The sequence below is a fragment of the Anas acuta genome, chromosome 3 (assembly GCF_963932015.1).
Source record: "Anas acuta chromosome 3, bAnaAcu1.1, whole genome shotgun sequence".
Taxonomy (NCBI): Eukaryota; Metazoa; Chordata; class Aves; order Anseriformes; family Anatidae; genus Anas; species Anas acuta.
Genome location: NC_088981.1, coordinates 25,851,501 through 25,868,845, shown reverse-complemented (window position 1 = coordinate 25,868,845; position 17,345 = coordinate 25,851,501). Strand labels below are relative to the sequence as shown.

The window sequence follows — 17,345 nt, the reverse complement described above, 5'->3', positions numbered from 1 at the left end:
TGTTCCTTCCAGTTCACAAAACAGCATGAGCACTAAAATAAGAAGATAATGGAAAAAACGCAAATATGAAATCAGGAAGGTGGTTATTATATTGCTCTCACTACTGTTTTAACTATGCTGCCCATTGGTCTTCCTGCCTTTTGAAATTATTGTAGCATAATTACAGAAAATAATATTTAAAAGACTTCCAAAAGGTCATCTTTCAACAAAACAGTAAAAAATATTGTATATTAAACAGAACAGTCATAACGGCAACTGGAGAATATTTCTTAATCTGCAGTTGGAAGTGTCTCCAGTAGGGTAACAGCAGAGAACAGAAGAGGGGATGGAGGGAAAATGATATGCATTAATGGTAATGACAAAGCAAAGCACATGTGAAATACAGAGAGCTAAAACTTAAAACGCAGCAATCAGTAAACATGGAATGTTGTTTAAATCTGTTTCTGTGGATTGAATATACGTTCCATGTGCTATTATTAATAGTTAGCTCTTGAAATCCACCTCCATATCTACACCCTCTGTGAAAAGACAAACATGAACCAGAACAGGAACATTAAAGAATAGCTGACAAGAGATATCAATTACAGTAGCTAGAACCAGGCAATAAAAAAGAAACAGGTTGAAACACGTCTCTATGTGGTGTTACAGTAAAACTATCATAACCTGTAATACAAAAGATTTTATTAAATTGCTTGGACTATTATTGGGTATTGAGGATTAATACAAGTTATATAGGACATTACAAATAGTTACACTGTTATGTTCTCATTGTCAAATCACAAAGAAAAAATACCAACAGTGTGAGATTAAAAGTATATAAATAAAAATTGAGATGGAAATTCCCTGTGGTAGTGCAAGCACTACAAAATTGTTTTCAGCTTCATGGTTACTATGTTTCTCACAGGATTCTTTTGACTTAAAACAGCATTTTCTCAACTTTCTCTAGAAAGTATACTCCAAATATATTTCTTTTAAATATTTATCAGTTTTTGCTAGTAGTTCAACTTTAGATCTTTTATAATGGTAAGAAAATATATGTATGCTAATAATAGATTATGTTAATGACTAACATAAAGAAATTGAAACTTCTCAAGACATAATTACTTTTTCTTTTTTTTTTTTTAATGTTAACATTTCTGAGCATTTAGTGTAAAACTTCTCTAATTTGCATAATTTGTATTTTTTATTCCCCTCTGCCTTTTGTTACAACAAGGAATAATTTGCAAGGCAAATGTCTTATCGGGTATAAGAGATGAATTTAGACTTTGAGCTCCAACTTTTTCAATTTACCTGTCTAGTGCATGTGAGAAATGAACTTTTCTGTAAGGTGCATTCTTTACCATTTGTTTTTTGTTTCAGCTATTTCACAGTAGTTTTATGTCCTGTAGTTCACTTAATTGGCAAATCAAACATTAAAAATCTCACCATGCCCTATGTTTATGTTCTGTTATTGCTGTAATCTACAGAACTCCAAGAAGTGTTACATTGAAAAGTACAAAATCTAGAACACAGACTTTACACTATGCATGCTTCTTAATCTAATAAATAATTTTACTAATCTTGAAAAACAAGACAGGAGGCAAAAATAAATACGTAGATAAATAAAGACCCACAAAAACAAAAAAAAAGCAGGCAGAAGTGACATTTCTTACCAACAGCATTACATTGCTTTCGGATCTGTAATATAACCACCAGAATGAAAAGCATGCTTGGGAAAGAGTCAAAAATCAGTCTTAAGTGTCCAAACGAACAGCTGTATATCTTTACGTAAGGAAAAAAAAAAAAGTTACTATTTATATCAGTAAAATGGGGCAAGAAACTCAAATATCAGCCACAAAATCTTTCCCTCTAGATCCTTCACCACCTTTGCAACTGTCCTTTGGTCACTCTTAATTGTTTTATGTCCTTCTTATACTGTGGTGCCGAAAACCACATACAGTGTTCGAGGTAAGGCCACACCACCACAAGACAATCTCTTTCCTCGACTGGCTGGCCATGCCCTGCCTGATGAACCACAGGGTACAACTGACTCTTTGGGCTGCCAGGGCACTCTATTGACTCACGCTGTTGACCAAAACACCCCACCTCCCTTTCTGCAGGGACGAATATGTTTTATATAATATATATATATTTGATTAATATATTTGCTCTCCCATAAGAAGAATAACAATTCTTCATCATAATTACCCTAAATAAGTATATTACCAATTTTAAAAGAATTAAAAACTGGGAAAATAAGGAAGATAAAATATTAAAAATCATACCAGAAGAGGCTTCCAGTCTTTCTAATCTGCTGATCAACCAATCAAGAGATCCAGAAAACTGAGCACAGTTTTTACGATTCCCTCGAATCAGAGCCGCTATTAGAAAAACAGAGGAAAAAAAATCACAATTATAAGTCCATTTGAATTAAAAAAATTCCTGTCTTTCAAGTAAGGATTCAGTAAACTAGATTCTTAATCCTTAATTATTGAGTTCTTCATATTAAATTTAAATAACAAAAATGATGGTTAGATTTACACATTAAAATACTCTCAGCATCAAAATAAACTTTAACGTATTTGAAATGTTTTGGTTTTACATTCATCTCAATAATCCCCGCAGAATAACCTACATGAAGTAGAGAAGCCATTATTGTTATCACAAAAGTCAGCTGCTACTCTAGAAAATAAGTTCTTTTAACCAATATTTATGTAACAATAGGGAATATTAGAAGAGAATAACGTAGAGGATGATAACGTTTTTCAAGAATGCTAAAACCAAAACAAGACAGATGTCCAGGAACTGTTTATCATACTTTTTACATGGCTGTAAGGAAAAGGTGACACTGATTTGGAACAGTTCCACCTTCATGCTCTGAGCTGAAGATTGAAGTAGACTGGATGCATGCATTGGCTTCATGGGTATAACTGACCAGAAATCTCACTGAGCACTGTAGACACACAATGCCTGCCCCATCCTGGAATACATGCATTTGCTTGGATTTGCATACAAACAAGCTCTCAGAGAAGCATCTGTTCTGCTCAGAAAACAGCGAGTCACTAACATTTGTTCGATACATGGAGCAATGCAAACTGCTCTTCATAAGAACAGTCTTCTTATTTATTTATTTATAATAAAGAATGCAATCTGTTATATGTCCAAACGTGGTATTTTTCACAAAACTAATCATGTATTTATTTTCACAGTACCAAAAATAAGAGCCAGAAATTATAGTCCTCCAAATTTATGACTCCAGCAAGGGAGAAAAGAAAAAGGGGGGGGGGGGGGAAGTGAAAAATTGAATTTGAGATTTCTTAAATTCAATGAAAATTTCTAATTTCTTCAATAGCATGAAATTTATTTCCAAGTGAGACACCAAGAACCAAAGAGGAATCTTTTATAATTTGCTATCCTAACTCCATAACCTGTGTGCTAACCAGCCTTTCACTTCTATTCTCTTAATTCATTTTCTCAAGTATTGGACCACGCCACAACTCAAAAATTACTTTCTAATAAGATGCGTTGCAATATCAGTTTGTAAGTATTAGAATACCATCTAAATAACTTGCTAACATGTTTAATGAGTCATGTTTAATGTCAGCAATTCAGCAAGATTCATTCATTACTTTGCATTTATCCATAAAATACTACACTTAAGGACCTGACATTCTGGCACACAAAACAGCAATATGCTGAAATAATCAAGCCACTGTTTTAGTAAGATAAATATATATATATATATATATTTATTTATATATATCAAATATATGTATATTTATATGTTTTTATATATCAAATCTATATTTATATATATCAAATCTTTATTTATATATCAAATCTTTATTTATATATATATATCAAATCTATAACATGAATTCTAACATAAGGAATTAAAATCATGACAATAGTTATTTGAAGACAGTTCTTTGGAAACCATAAGAGGAGGAACACAAAAGAGACACCAATTAGAGCTAAGGAACACCTGTTTCTGTATGCATTTTTTTATTGGATTATAAGCAAGCCACATAATCATCTCACTGTGCTTCAAGTACCCACATAAAATGAAGGCAATAATAGTTCACTTCTTCACATGGCATCAATAAAGTTAACTTTAGTAGCAGTAACAAGTCACAGATGGTTTCATAAATGCAGCTACACATAAGTTTGTGAAAGGTTAGTACTCAGTGGTTAAAGTGTGGTCAGAATGCATTAAACAAGGCATAAAACACTGAGAACAAATTAATGTTCAACAGGTGATCTCCCTGTCCCCCTCGCCACTGTGAACAAAACTCGTGTCCAGTTTAAAGGGAGAAAAAAAGAAAAATACGAAAACAGGATGTGGCCAGTCAGATGTTGAAGTCACATCATTATGCATACTCTTGCACATTCTTGGTGATACAAAAGATTCCAATACAAGTTCAGTCACAGTATATACTTGTAATAGAGGAGGGACAGATGCCTTAACAGATATAAGGCAAGCACTTCTATATGCTATAGCATCCAGTCTCAACGCCCTGTAAATTGCAGTAGATATGTCACGAACAATGTCAAGACATGACAAAAGCCACGAATTGTAACATTACTGCTTACTTTTATTTATGTGGAGACTAAAAGGCAAAGCACTGCTTGCTGAAGCAAAGGAGAGCAAGCAATATCAATTTGTCATCCATGCAATTACTGTACAGCTTCAACATTACTCATAACAGAGCTACAGACAAATTCATTCTAGCCAGATCAAGGGCAGGCTTCTCAGTTAAGGAAGTGATGTAAAAGGGGATTGAGAGGGTTGGAAAGTCAAGAAAAGCTTGAGCACTGTTCTCCCCAGTACAAGTCCAGGGAAACAATCGATATTTTGTATAGGACAAGCAGACCTCTTTGAGAGGTATTATCTGGTCTTGTCAGTTGGAAATTTCAGACTTTTATTAAAATGATTTAGCAATCAAGCCACTAGTTCCTCCAGCCTGACCTGTGCCTAATTTAACATTTTGAAAAACAAACTACATGTTACTTCAACAAACAAAACTTCAACACTCCCCTTCATCTATGAATAAATAACACAAGCACAGACTTTTGTATTCCATCTATACTCTAAAAAGTCACCATCTGATTTGAGACTTTAATTCTCTGGACATATATAGTCTAGATACTTTAAAATTTTCGTAATTCCTGCCAAAACTTCTTTAATTTATTCTTACTAACTAAACGACCAATAGCATACACAAAATAATCACCTTAAGCCTGAAGTAAATTCACTTTACTTAGTGGGCATATATGGGCTGAAAGATAAATTAAGATATACAGTTTTTAGTGTTATTCCTCCTGGATGACCTTTTTATCCCAGCACTGGAAGAGCAAACAAACAAACAAACAAACAAAAAAAAAAACACAAAACGCAATGTCACAGTTTCAAGCATTCATACAGGTATTAAGGTGAGCAAAGACAGAAGCAGGTGTGATAAGAAGCTCACCCTATGATTTAGTTTATTTTCAAACATCTTTTCCGAATTTTAACTGTTAAAGATAAAATTTGCTATCCTTTCTGCCTGCAATTGGTTGAGCTACCTTCAAAATATTCAGACTAAACAATATGGTTGCTTACAAGCATGAAAATAGCCAATGCTGTACAATGCTGTTTGTTTGGCTTTTTTTGTTTGGAATGTCATAAAAACAGAAGAAAACATTCATTTTCTGTAACAGACCATAGTGTCCTAATGACAGACAGACATTGGCAAAGGTAAGTGAAAGATGAAGCTGTAACAAAAAAAAAAAAAAAAAAAAAAAAACATGAGAAACACTTATTCCAGCTTGAAATACGCAAGACAAAGATGAGCCAACATTTGAGGGGAGTGAAAAAAAAAAAAAAAGTGTGTGTGGAGGGAGGGGGAAAGGAAAGGATCTGGACACTCCACTCAAGAACCTATAATATAATTTGTTATCCCAAGTTGTAACATTTCTATATCATCAAATATCATAAATCCCATGGCAAAAACTTCTGTTCACCTCTGAAACAGTACTTCACATAGAATGTGAAGCAAATGACATGAGTGCATCATCATCCTTACAAATTCCTAACATCAGCTGAAATCAGAGCAGTCTGAAGTTTGAAGTTCCAGTCCTACTTTTGACCCACATGCCAACTCACTGGACTTCTCACTACCTTGCACATTACAGAACTGGGGTGTACAGAGGGTGTATTTTAGCTTACAACTATATATATACAGGGGGAAAAAAAAAAAAAAAAAAGGAAATGAAATAGAAATCCATTAAGATTACCTTATTACCTTATAACATTCAGAAAATCTATCAATCCAAAGTTCAGAAATGTCGCTTTTGGTCACCCTTGCAACCTAAACTGAAATACCTTGTGAATACGCATCATGCTACAATCTTCAACTACACAGATGTGTGGTAGACCTCCTAGGTTTAATTCCTAGACCAGAATTACAGCCGAAGTAACCACCTTCTACCATAACAGGAATGGTGACAGTCAATGTTCAGCTAGCTCTTCCCATGTTCCTTTCTCTGGGAACAAAACAGAAGGCATCTTCGTATCTCAATAACATTTACTGCTTCTATTTCCTCTGTCAGAAAAAGCAGTGGGACAGACAGAAGCACCCCACTGGTATATCAAGGAGCACGTACCATATACTGATAATTTTTCAGCCCAAGACAATTTTCTTCTTGAAGAACAAAAGATGTTGGACCTACTTTGACTATGGAAAAGTTTTGTAACAGTATTATGTAGAGAAATCCTGCTTCAATTTCCTCACTTTGCTATTGAGTAGTAAGGAGATAGAAAGATGGTTTGTAAAGTAAGTACACACAAAAAAAAAAATCTTGTCATTAGGTCAGACAGATTTCACCTTCACCACTTTTCAATGAGGTATATAATTCAAATTTCATTTTCTGTGCCTGTGGATTTGAAGGGATGGCAGTTTTCAGTATGCCTTACACACATGAAATATCGCTGGATATTCTGGAGAGAAAAAAAGAAGGAAAAAGTAGAACCCACATCTCTTAATTTGGGAATCAAAATTATAGGAGTATTTTTATCTAAATTTCTCTGTATCTCTTCCTGTCAGTGAATGGGAGATAATACCTTCTATTTGTCTTATCACAGAAGTGTTTCCAAGAACACTTATTAATAGCTCTAATTATTCAGACCGCTAATCATAAATGGAACAAAAGAACTGCTATAGCTTTGTTTCCCAAACATGATTTAAAAGGCTCACAATGAACAAGACTCAATGCCACACACTGTGGAACAAAGAGAAAACTGAGTACTATAAGTACCAATAATAAATGAATACTAAATAAGAGTAGGTCCTACAGAAAAACTAGTGTGCGATCACAATGCACACTTCCAAAAGAACTAATTAATAGCGCACACAGTACATTCACCTGGGCACTGCCAACTCACTTCATTTTACAAACTAAGTATTCAGTTGTGAAGTTTTAAATGGAGTTGATATATAACAAAATATTACTTGCATAACTTTGCAATACCACATTTTTCAGGAGTGACATCTTCTGAGTATAAATGATACATCAAATGCTTTCTGTTTTATTGAAAAGGAAGATAACAATCCTGCATAAGGACTTGGTCCAAACTCAAGCTTTTGCCAAAATGTGCATGTTTAAAGGAAAGCAGGCCCACACATTAGAATTGACATGTAACATACAGATATCATTATAGGCATATGTATAGGCCTGAACAAAGCTTGCTTAATGCTGGGGACACATTAACGTCCTCAATCACTTAAGGTCAGTGTTAATACTATTTAGGCTTAATTATGGCACTGAGAAAACCTGATGACAGAAGAGCAAGGAATTGACAAATGATCTCTTAGGAAGTAAAATTTCGTTTTGTAGACAACAACTTAACAGAAGTGAATTATGCTGGCAGCTATAGCAGTGGATTAATAACCCTAAAATAATGAATCATAGCAGAACATAAATAACATATGCAATTCAAATTGGTAAGCAAACATATCAGGTGATTAAATACTTCTACCTGAATAGAAATTTGATCAGGACCCAACTTACACTTAGAGAATATACTATGAGATTCTTATAGAATATTCTGTGATATTTTCAGTGACTGCAAATAGATAATATTATATTACATCTAAAAGCCAGCAACCTTTCCACGGCACACTGTATCTTAATATAATGTTGGAGTCACTATTGGTCATTGCTGGCAAATAAGAAGTATCTTGGTTATAGGAGCCTTAGATTCAGTTTGCAGTTCTGTAGGAAACGTGAAAAACTAGAAACTTAAAAAAAAAAAAAACCTGACCACAATGCCACAGCTGCTTAACACAAGAATGACACATTGACATATATTTGGATTACTCATTTTTGAGCAGCATACAATATACTTTAGCAACACAATGACATAAAAAAGCAGTCAATCCTTTAGTTGAATAAACACATTATTTATCAAAATAAAAAATTATTGGCAAAAAGAAAAACAAACAAACAGATTATTTGATTGTTTTCAGTGAATTGTTATTCTTAACTACAGGCAAGGACCTGAAAATACAAAAAATCCTTGGGTTTTGTAGGTTAGCAATCTATTTTATTCAGACATATTTGTTTAATTTCTATCCTAAATTTCTACACAGTGGAAAATCTCTTATACTAAAACAGGTACAAGTTTCTTTTCATCTGATTGTTATTTTTAGCTAAGAGAATCCAAGTAATCCACAATATTTCTTACCTAGTAATTCATACAAAGAATTCAGAATAGATTTCCATGCTTCTCCAGCTTCCCTCCCAGCTACATCTGCAAAATGAGCAGCACTGCTGTATACATTCAAGCGATCAATACATTCGAGAACAAGGTTGATCATACCCTAAAAACAGAAAGGCTCAGATTATCAGAGGAAAATCAAGCAAAGAAAGAAAGAAAGAAACAACAACAACAAAACACCATGGCACAAATAAGTAAGATTTTCAGAAATGTAAGAAAATAAAGAACCAACCAATAAAATCAGGGTATGTAAAACATAATAATATATTTGTGGAGTCAGACAAGTGGAATCAAAAAAGCAATCCCTATGGAAAAGGTTTTCTAAAAAAACAGCACTGATACTGAACTTACCATATGGGGTGATCAAAATAAGAAATAAACAGTATTCCACGCATTCTACTCCAGGAGACATTTAGGCATCTGACTAATTACAGCCAACCATCAGTACCAGAGAAATAACAGAATATTAGACAAAATACTTATTGAACTGTATACTTATTAAACTGTAACATCCTCCTGTATCAAGAAATGAAGCTATAAAAAGAATAAATTAATTCACATAAAAGGAGTAAATTATAGTCAGAATTCAGGGCATATGCTCATATTAGTATCTAACTTTTTTTTTTTTTTTAACAACAAAAAAAAAGGCCTTAAATGTATTTTCTTAAATATATAGGAAAATCAACAGATCTTAAGAGATTATAAACATAGCAAATATTTTGACTCCTATAGAACAAAAACCACTGGAAGCATACCCTCTATTAGACACATAGACACCATGAAAGAATACTTGCAGACAAAATGGTGCAAATAAAAGAGTAAAACAGTTAACTACCTCTTCCTGGAAGAGGTTCTGGCGATTCTTCAGTGCTCGGAGCCTGTTTTGTTTGTCTTCATGCTCTAAATGTTCATCAGGAGGATGAAAATAGCCAATCAAGTCTTGAAGGCTCAGACTGACCGACTCAATAGGTAAATCTACTGCGGAAGACTTCACTTTCTTGCTGAGAGCATCAAGACCCCTGGAGTAAGATGCAAAGTCTCTTGGGTACTGGGAAAGCATTTATTTTACCTTTTTAACTCTTTGTTAGATTAAAAGCAAACTTTGTTCAGATTTCAAAGCTCAAATCATTTTCTGATAACTACATAACTATTTAACAATCATTTATGTCTGCCCAATTCTTCCCTTAATGATCCACCCTTCACTTCCCACACAACCCTAGCAAACAACCACAGCATCATCACCATTCTCATTCAGTCATTCTCATGACTGGAAGTATCACAAATGTTGTTTCCAGAAAACAAGTTTTCTTACTCTACCTATGCATTTATCAATTTCAGAGGCAGAACAAAAGATGAAAGTAAAGACAAAATACAGTAAACCTCCCAAGCATGTCCCTAACCTGCCCTTAAGCCATCTTCAGTGCTGGAAGATCCAGTTCTCCCAGACAGTCCATCCCAGCACTTCACTAGCCTTTTTGTTTCCTTGATAAAGAACAAAAGCTTGGCCTTGCCCATTGTCTCCTAGGAAAAGAAGGCAGGCTATTCTCCATGTTGCACCTACCCTTTCCAAAACTGAATCCCAGACAAACCCTGCAGTCCAATTTCCCCTCACTGCTGTGCTCTCCGGACCGCTGTTGTTTTTTTTTTCTCCTCTATTTAAACCTCACATGTTTTTGAACTGTAGCCACTGCAGCAGACAGTAAATGGAAAGCAAGAGCTTTTCCCTGAGGTCCCTGGGGAAGGCAGTGGCTGAGCAGCGGGGCTGCCCCAATACAGCAAGAGGCCCACCAGAACCTTCCGGAAGATGAAGGAGGGGCTGCACATGACACAAAAATGGGGTTACTGGGGACTTGCAGATCCACCAGCCATCCTCAGGGGAAAGGGAAAGAAAACACACTCCTGAATATGTCAAATAAACTCCACAGTTGGCATGAGGTGGCACTGGGCAAGGAGCAGCCCTGAAAAAAAACAGCCAATCCTGGCAGCACACAGTGTGGAGAGCAAGAGGTGGGGGCTTTCTTGACACTCCAGATTTCAGTTTGGATGCATTCTCAATTTTGCTATTGTACAAGGTTTCTCTTGCTAGTTTGTGCTCAAGTGAAACCTAGCTACAGAGCAAAAATTCACCAGTGCTTCTTTATGACAACCTAAAGACTGCTGAGCTTCAGCTGGCACAAGAGGCTGCCACGCTTAGACATGTACTCCCCCAGCCTCACTGGGTTATCTTCCCCATTTCTTGTGTTGGAGGCACTAAAGGATCCTGGCAACCTGACCCACAACTGGGTTGGTTTTGGAGGGAGGTTGTTTCTTTTCATGTTTGCTTTTGTTGTTGTTTTGCTTTTTAAACGGGCATGTTGCCCCCATATTTTCATCTCAAATATTGAACTAGGGCTGAAAGACTTCTAGATTTAGGAAGCATTATAAATTTAGTAGGAGTGTTTACTGATTAATAATAAAAATCTGTTAGAGTAAGTAGAGTAATACAATATTTCAAAAGAGCTGCAGAAGATATCTTAAATAACTTTTTTTTTTTTTTTAATGTGCATGTTGTCTGAAGTTGTCAGCAATTTTTCTACTGACTTGACATGAAAGAACTGGGCTATACATTTACAGAATAATTTCAACCCTTTCTAATTCAGCTTTTTCCTCTTCTAGTAACATTCTGCCAAAATAAATTTGTTAAACTCTACCTTGAATTCTCTATGTACTTTGTATAAATTTTTACTGTAATTTAGCAGTACCTTGATTTGTGAAACCTTATCATTAAATTGCCTTTCTCTGTCTTTATCTTTTATGGCATCCGTAGGAGCTCCTAAGAAAATGTGTTATTTACAAAGAAGCCTAATTCTTGTATTTCTAGTAGGTAGCTCTTCTAACATTTTTTTTCTGTTATTTATGTATCTGGGTAAATGCTTTTCAATAAATTGACACATCTATATCTTCAAATGTGCACTGATGTGGGATATGGTTTCTTTAGGTCACCATGTCCCACATTGTCTTGTCTTTGAAAAATGAGTTCCTATGAAACGCTTATTAAATATATTCGTATCACATATTTTTTTTCTTAATGCCAACAGCACTGATGAGTGTTGCATTTTTTCAATTACTCAAGTCACAAAACATTTGAGAATTAGCATTTTATTGATATTACTTATAAGTTTGGAGTAGGAAAATAAATGCAAATTTCATAGATCTTGCAGTGTTCTGAGCAGGCTAAAACACAATAAAACAAAACATTCCACATTACCAAATATTAAAGAAACAAGTAGCATTAAGAGGAAATTAATAAGAAAAGTATAGGAGGAGGGTGGAAACAAGGCATAACATCACAGATGTAAGAAAACTGGCTTGAGACTTTGAACTTCAGCATATCTGCCATGTATTGGTTTGCAGTTGCACAGTTATCTCATTTGTCCAGACAAAGTTACCAGGTTTTTTAAGCTACAGTGCTTAGGTTTTTGTTGTTTTGTTTTGTTGTTTTTTTTTGTTTGTTTGTTTGCTTGTTTGTTTTATATATATAGAGAACTATACTTCGAAAGGAAAGAGCTAAATGATTCACCACATGGCCTATAGGAAATTTTGGTGAGTATAATCTCCCCTTTGTGATTTGTTTCAATTTTCAGTATGTTTAAACATTTTAATCAAATTTAAACAATAAAGAAAAGAAATTGGACAATACTTCTTAAGATACTTCTTTTTCGGTAAAGAATTGTCATAAAGTTCAACTTGAGAAGTACTCATCTGTTTTGTTATGTTTTTCTGAAGATGTAACAGTGCTCTGCTGTATTACTAGTCACTCTGAATACACCAAAAGAGAAAAATAAGAAAAGGAATAAAAATAACATTTTAAAGGCGCACCTTATAAACCTGTTGAAAAGGAAGACTGTACTACGAATGACACGTGCTGTGCGGGATTCTTCATGCTGAGATCTGGACAATGTTAAACCATCATCCATGTGACCTTCATGGTGCATTATTGCCTGCAAAACAAAAATAAGAAGCCATCATGCAAAATTAAACTTGATTCACAAATAAAAAGTATGAAAATTCACACAGTAAGTCAGGGAAGGAAATGAAAAAGTCATATTAAAAATGTGGGAGATTTAATTGAAAACAGATGATCTGTATTTTACTTCCTTATGTTCAAAGACACACTTGTACAGAGCCAGAAGATCCAGAGCCACAATAATCCCAAAGGCACAGCTTCTGTTAACAATATACTTTATAAATATGTGTGTGCATGTGTTTATATGTGTATATATATATATATATATATTTGTACATATGCAAACATTTACATAAATACATTCATATATATAAAAATAAAAAGACTAAAAGGGTTGGTTTGTGAGATATTTTTGTTCACCTTAAAACCTCTTCCGTTACACAGAAGGAGATCCCTCAAGGTCCGACAAGATATTAAAAAAAAAAAAAAAAATGGCATTCTTTACTAGCCCAACAGTGTTACTGTCGTCAGTTCTGACTATGCCTCAAATCAGAAACTAGAATTATTTCAAACAATAACTACATAAATTATTATTATGAATTATAGGTATATAAAACAATGTATCCTAAATGTATATTATTTTTATATAAAATATTTAAAGAATACATAAATGTAGGTGTGTGTAGGTAGATTATACACACAAATTATACATATATATGTGTGTGTATATATAAGTTATAAGGCATAAACTTCTAAGTATACCAGATCTTAGTCCAGCTTTATGCTTCTGGCATGTAGAACAGTCATGGAAAATACTACACGGTGGATAAACGCTATGTTATCTCTGGTAAGAATTGTAACGTCTCCTTATTTTATTTTCATAAAAGAATGCAAAAAAATTTTTTTCCTTGCTGAGAAATTTTCTTGCAAAGTTGAACATTTACAATAAACACTAGGACTAATGCAGCTTCTGAAAGATGAGAGAATCTTTATCCTGCTTTATTATCTTAAGATAATACTAGTCTGCTTGATCATGGTTGATATTTGGGACTTGAAACCAACACTGAGCATTCTACCACAGAAGGTAATACACTCAGAACATGAAAAGTGAAGACTTTAAATTAAACGTCCCCTCTTTCCAAACTGCAGCACATTGAAGAAAGAAATGTTAACATATAATACAGGCTATTACTTGTATTTTAGTTTTCCATTAATTGTGTCCAGATTTATCAGTTTGTGGGTTAATATCTATAGGCAAGTAGATATGTAGATGTTCAGCTTTCAGTTTGGGAATTAAGTGTATCACATGAATTTGGCTTTCAGTATGCAACTGAAAAGCCTTTACACTGAAACAAATAAATGCTTAAAATACTTTAAAACTAGAAATGAACTGTTTCCTGTAGTTCTCTTCACTTTCCCTCTCTGCCTTATCAGACTGTGATTGAATGAAATGCTGTTTACAGTCTTACCTTGCGCTGCACAGAACCCATTCTTACAGACTTTGCATCAGCGGACTGGTACGTGAGCCACAAGCCAGTGTCTACATGTTGTATGAAGCATATTGAATCTCCATATTTAATTTCAGGTGCTCCCATTCCATCCACCTCTTTTCTTGTCCCTATGTCCAACTTTTCCTAAATGAGGCAAAAAAATATGAGAACAATTACTGACATTAGTATTTGCATCAAATATTGAATACTCGGCAGTTTTCAAGTATAGGATCTATAAGAGTATGTAAGAGTTTTCTTCAGTGAAACAATTAAAAATTAGTGGAAGTGTAACATCTAGTTAAATATTTAGGGAAAAGATAGTGATACAGATCCCATTTGCATAAAAACATGGCTCATTATACTAGGAGAGTGTATTCATTTCACCTGCCTGGGAAAGAACTTTTATCTTAATTGACAGTCCATGTCATTACTGAGACATAAAGCTTACAAAACAATAACAAATACATTGAATTCTCTAGCTGAATCAAGCACTAAACTCCAGCAGGTTTTTCTCCTCCTTTTCTCTTCTTTTCTTTTCTCTTTTTCCTTCATACTGGGAAAGATGAACACCTCCCTGCAATTTATCTCCAGCTGTCAAAGACTGTCTTTAGCCTGCCACTGTATATTAGCCTATTACTGCCTAACAATAGGTTCAGTATTTCCCAAGAAAAGAAAACCATTTCACACTGGTCTGTTGACATGCTGTAAAAGAAGAATGTCATGCCCATGCATCAATACAACTGATGTCCTATAGAGACGGCAGGTATTTCAGAAGTATCTAGCTCTTACAAGAACAAACTGCTTTCCCACACACATCAGTTTATAAGACAAACATCCTATGCATCCAGGTTCATGGCAGATCTCTTTAATCTCTCCCAGAGCACATTGCTCAGCTTGATATAAATCTTGTCTGCCTGGACTAGTTGTAAAAACCACAGGTAAGTATGGACAAAAATGCATTGCAAAGGATTTGTAGCATCTTCTTAACATTAAGAAGGGCGTTAACATAGCTATTTCCAAAACTTCTCAGGGGGTTTTGACCTTCACTGCAGGCTGAGTCTACCCATTCCTGAGGCTGTAACACCAGCTCCAGTTTAATCAAGAATCTTCTTCACTGAGTGTAACCAAAAACCTTGGTTAGTTCTGATTCACGTGATTGAGACATAAATGTAAAAACTACGCACAATTCTTATGGGTGAAAGGGAATAAATCATTATTATTGCAGTTGAAACCGAGACCACAGGAATAGTGCAGTTGCTGTTTCATTCACCCTTTCACATTTTCAACAGAGCAGAGACACTTACTGGTGCAGTAACTGCAGTATTCTGCTTTAATTGCTCACCCATACCCAGACAAGAAGCTGCTTAATTTTAATTTTTAAAAAGAGTATTTACACCATACACATGTACCATGAAAAGCTGGGGATACAGTTGCACCATAAAATATGGCAGAGACTGGGCTTTTGAAATGAAAACATAACAAACTCTAATTTATTAAAAGAATTAAATATATATATATTAAGTAAAGTGAAATAGTTTTCATAATAAATAGTTTTCATGCTACAATTAGGACTGCATTTTGAAGAACTTAAAAGAAAAATAAGATAAATTAATATTCAGGTGGAACTGTTATTATAATTTTTCATAACTAAGCTCCCAGAGATATGTTCATCAATTCAGATTATTAAACTGTTCTAGGATACATATGTTAATTTCACTATCTTGTAAACATCTCACCTCTGTACATGCTTAGTCTTATTACCATCTATCAATGAACAGGATTTTAATAACTGATTTATTAGTAAATCTGATGCCAATTAGCAAGTTACTATGTGCTTCTATTTAATTACCAATTCATTATTTTGTTCACATTTTCTCCAAATGTTGGATTAAATTGTTTCAAGAGCAAGCACAAATAACCTTAACACATAGCAAGTAAAAGCAGCTGGAAACTGAAAAGCTACTTACAGTAGGACATTGCACACAAATGATGATGTAGGAAAAAAAAATAAATTAGGTCCTGCTATCACATGAGGGACAGCCTGATTTCAGGTCCAGTGTTTTGAATCATCTTCGTAACTAGAAGGTAACGTGAGCCTGTGTGAAAGTGTTGTGTTTCTACACCTTAAGGTTATTATTTTTTCTAATGTCTTCTCACAAAACTTCTTAAGATGTGATGATGTGAATTCACAAATTATCTCATAAAACACTATCAACATTATTAGGGACTCTTAATTTTTTAATAATATTCTGTACTTCCTTATATCTACTAAGTATAACAGAAATTGAAGGGGCTTGAAATTGCAAAGTTCATTCCACATTAAATTTATTCATGATAAAATTATTTAGAAAAGAAATTGCACTGCCAAACAAAATCTCTGTCGTCGCTTATATACATGTAAGTAGACCAACAACTCTGCATGTAAGGTTTAGAGCCATGAGTGAGCCCCTTCAGTCACATTCAGTTGAGCTCTTTCCTGCAAGATAAAGAGTACAGCCAGGAAAGGATATGGTAAAAGGGAGATTGAATGTAGGTGAAAACATGGAAAGCTAGTGGATCGTGTAGGGACAGCAGGCATCAAAGCAATCTTTTGGGAGCCTCAAGTCATTCAGCAATTGTGGGGAGTGAACAGAAACCAGAAGTGCTTATGTATGGGAAGATTTGAGTGCAGTGCTGGATTCACGCCAATAAACAGCAGATATTTGAGAAAGTACGTATTATGAATCCATCTAGTTATCTACTTTTAAAAAGTTCATCACTGAAAATCAGGATCTAAAAAAAAAAAAAAAGAAAAGAAAAGACTAAAATAACAATGTTATAATTCAATAATTGCATATTGGTATGGACATCACATGGTGCATGTTTCCAGCCCACTACACTCTTACATTAACCTGTCATTACAAAAGCACCTGCAATGTCTTTCCATAGGATATTTCTAAATAAAAGCTTCTGTTTTGTTTGCGGTCTAGTCCCATTCTCAGACCATCAACTTTTTATACACAAATAAAGATCAAAATCCTTCTTTTGTTACACTGAAACATAAACAGAAGCAATTATTAGCAACAGTCTGCAAACTGCCTTAGTGATGCAAAGCAGTAAGAATACACTGGAAATGAACAGATTTATTGAACAATGTGCCAGATTTTCTCCAGAAGGACATGCTTGTTATAAA

General features: G+C 34.4%; 1 protein-coding gene across 13 annotated transcripts in view; it reads right to left on the bottom strand.

Moving 5' to 3' along the window:
- The window catches only part of RYR2 (ryanodine receptor 2), a 408,101-nt gene that overhangs the window by 197,927 nt on the left and 192,829 nt on the right, over positions 1–17,345 (bottom strand). For all 13 annotated transcript variants that reach the window (XR_011094640.1, XM_068676244.1, XM_068676247.1 and 10 more), the window contains 5 exons: positions 14,153–14,317; positions 12,596–12,717; positions 9,573–9,756; positions 8,705–8,840; positions 2,265–2,360 (listed from right to left, as the gene is read on the bottom strand). Coding sequence is in view for 12 of the 13 variants with exons in the window: in XM_068676244.1 (XP_068532345.1) it covers positions 2,265–2,360; positions 8,705–8,840; positions 9,573–9,756; positions 12,596–12,717; positions 14,153–14,317 (703 nt within the window). In the remaining variant the exon portion in view is untranslated. The remainder of the gene's footprint in view (positions 1–2,264; positions 2,361–8,704; positions 8,841–9,572; positions 9,757–12,595; positions 12,718–14,152; positions 14,318–17,345) is intronic.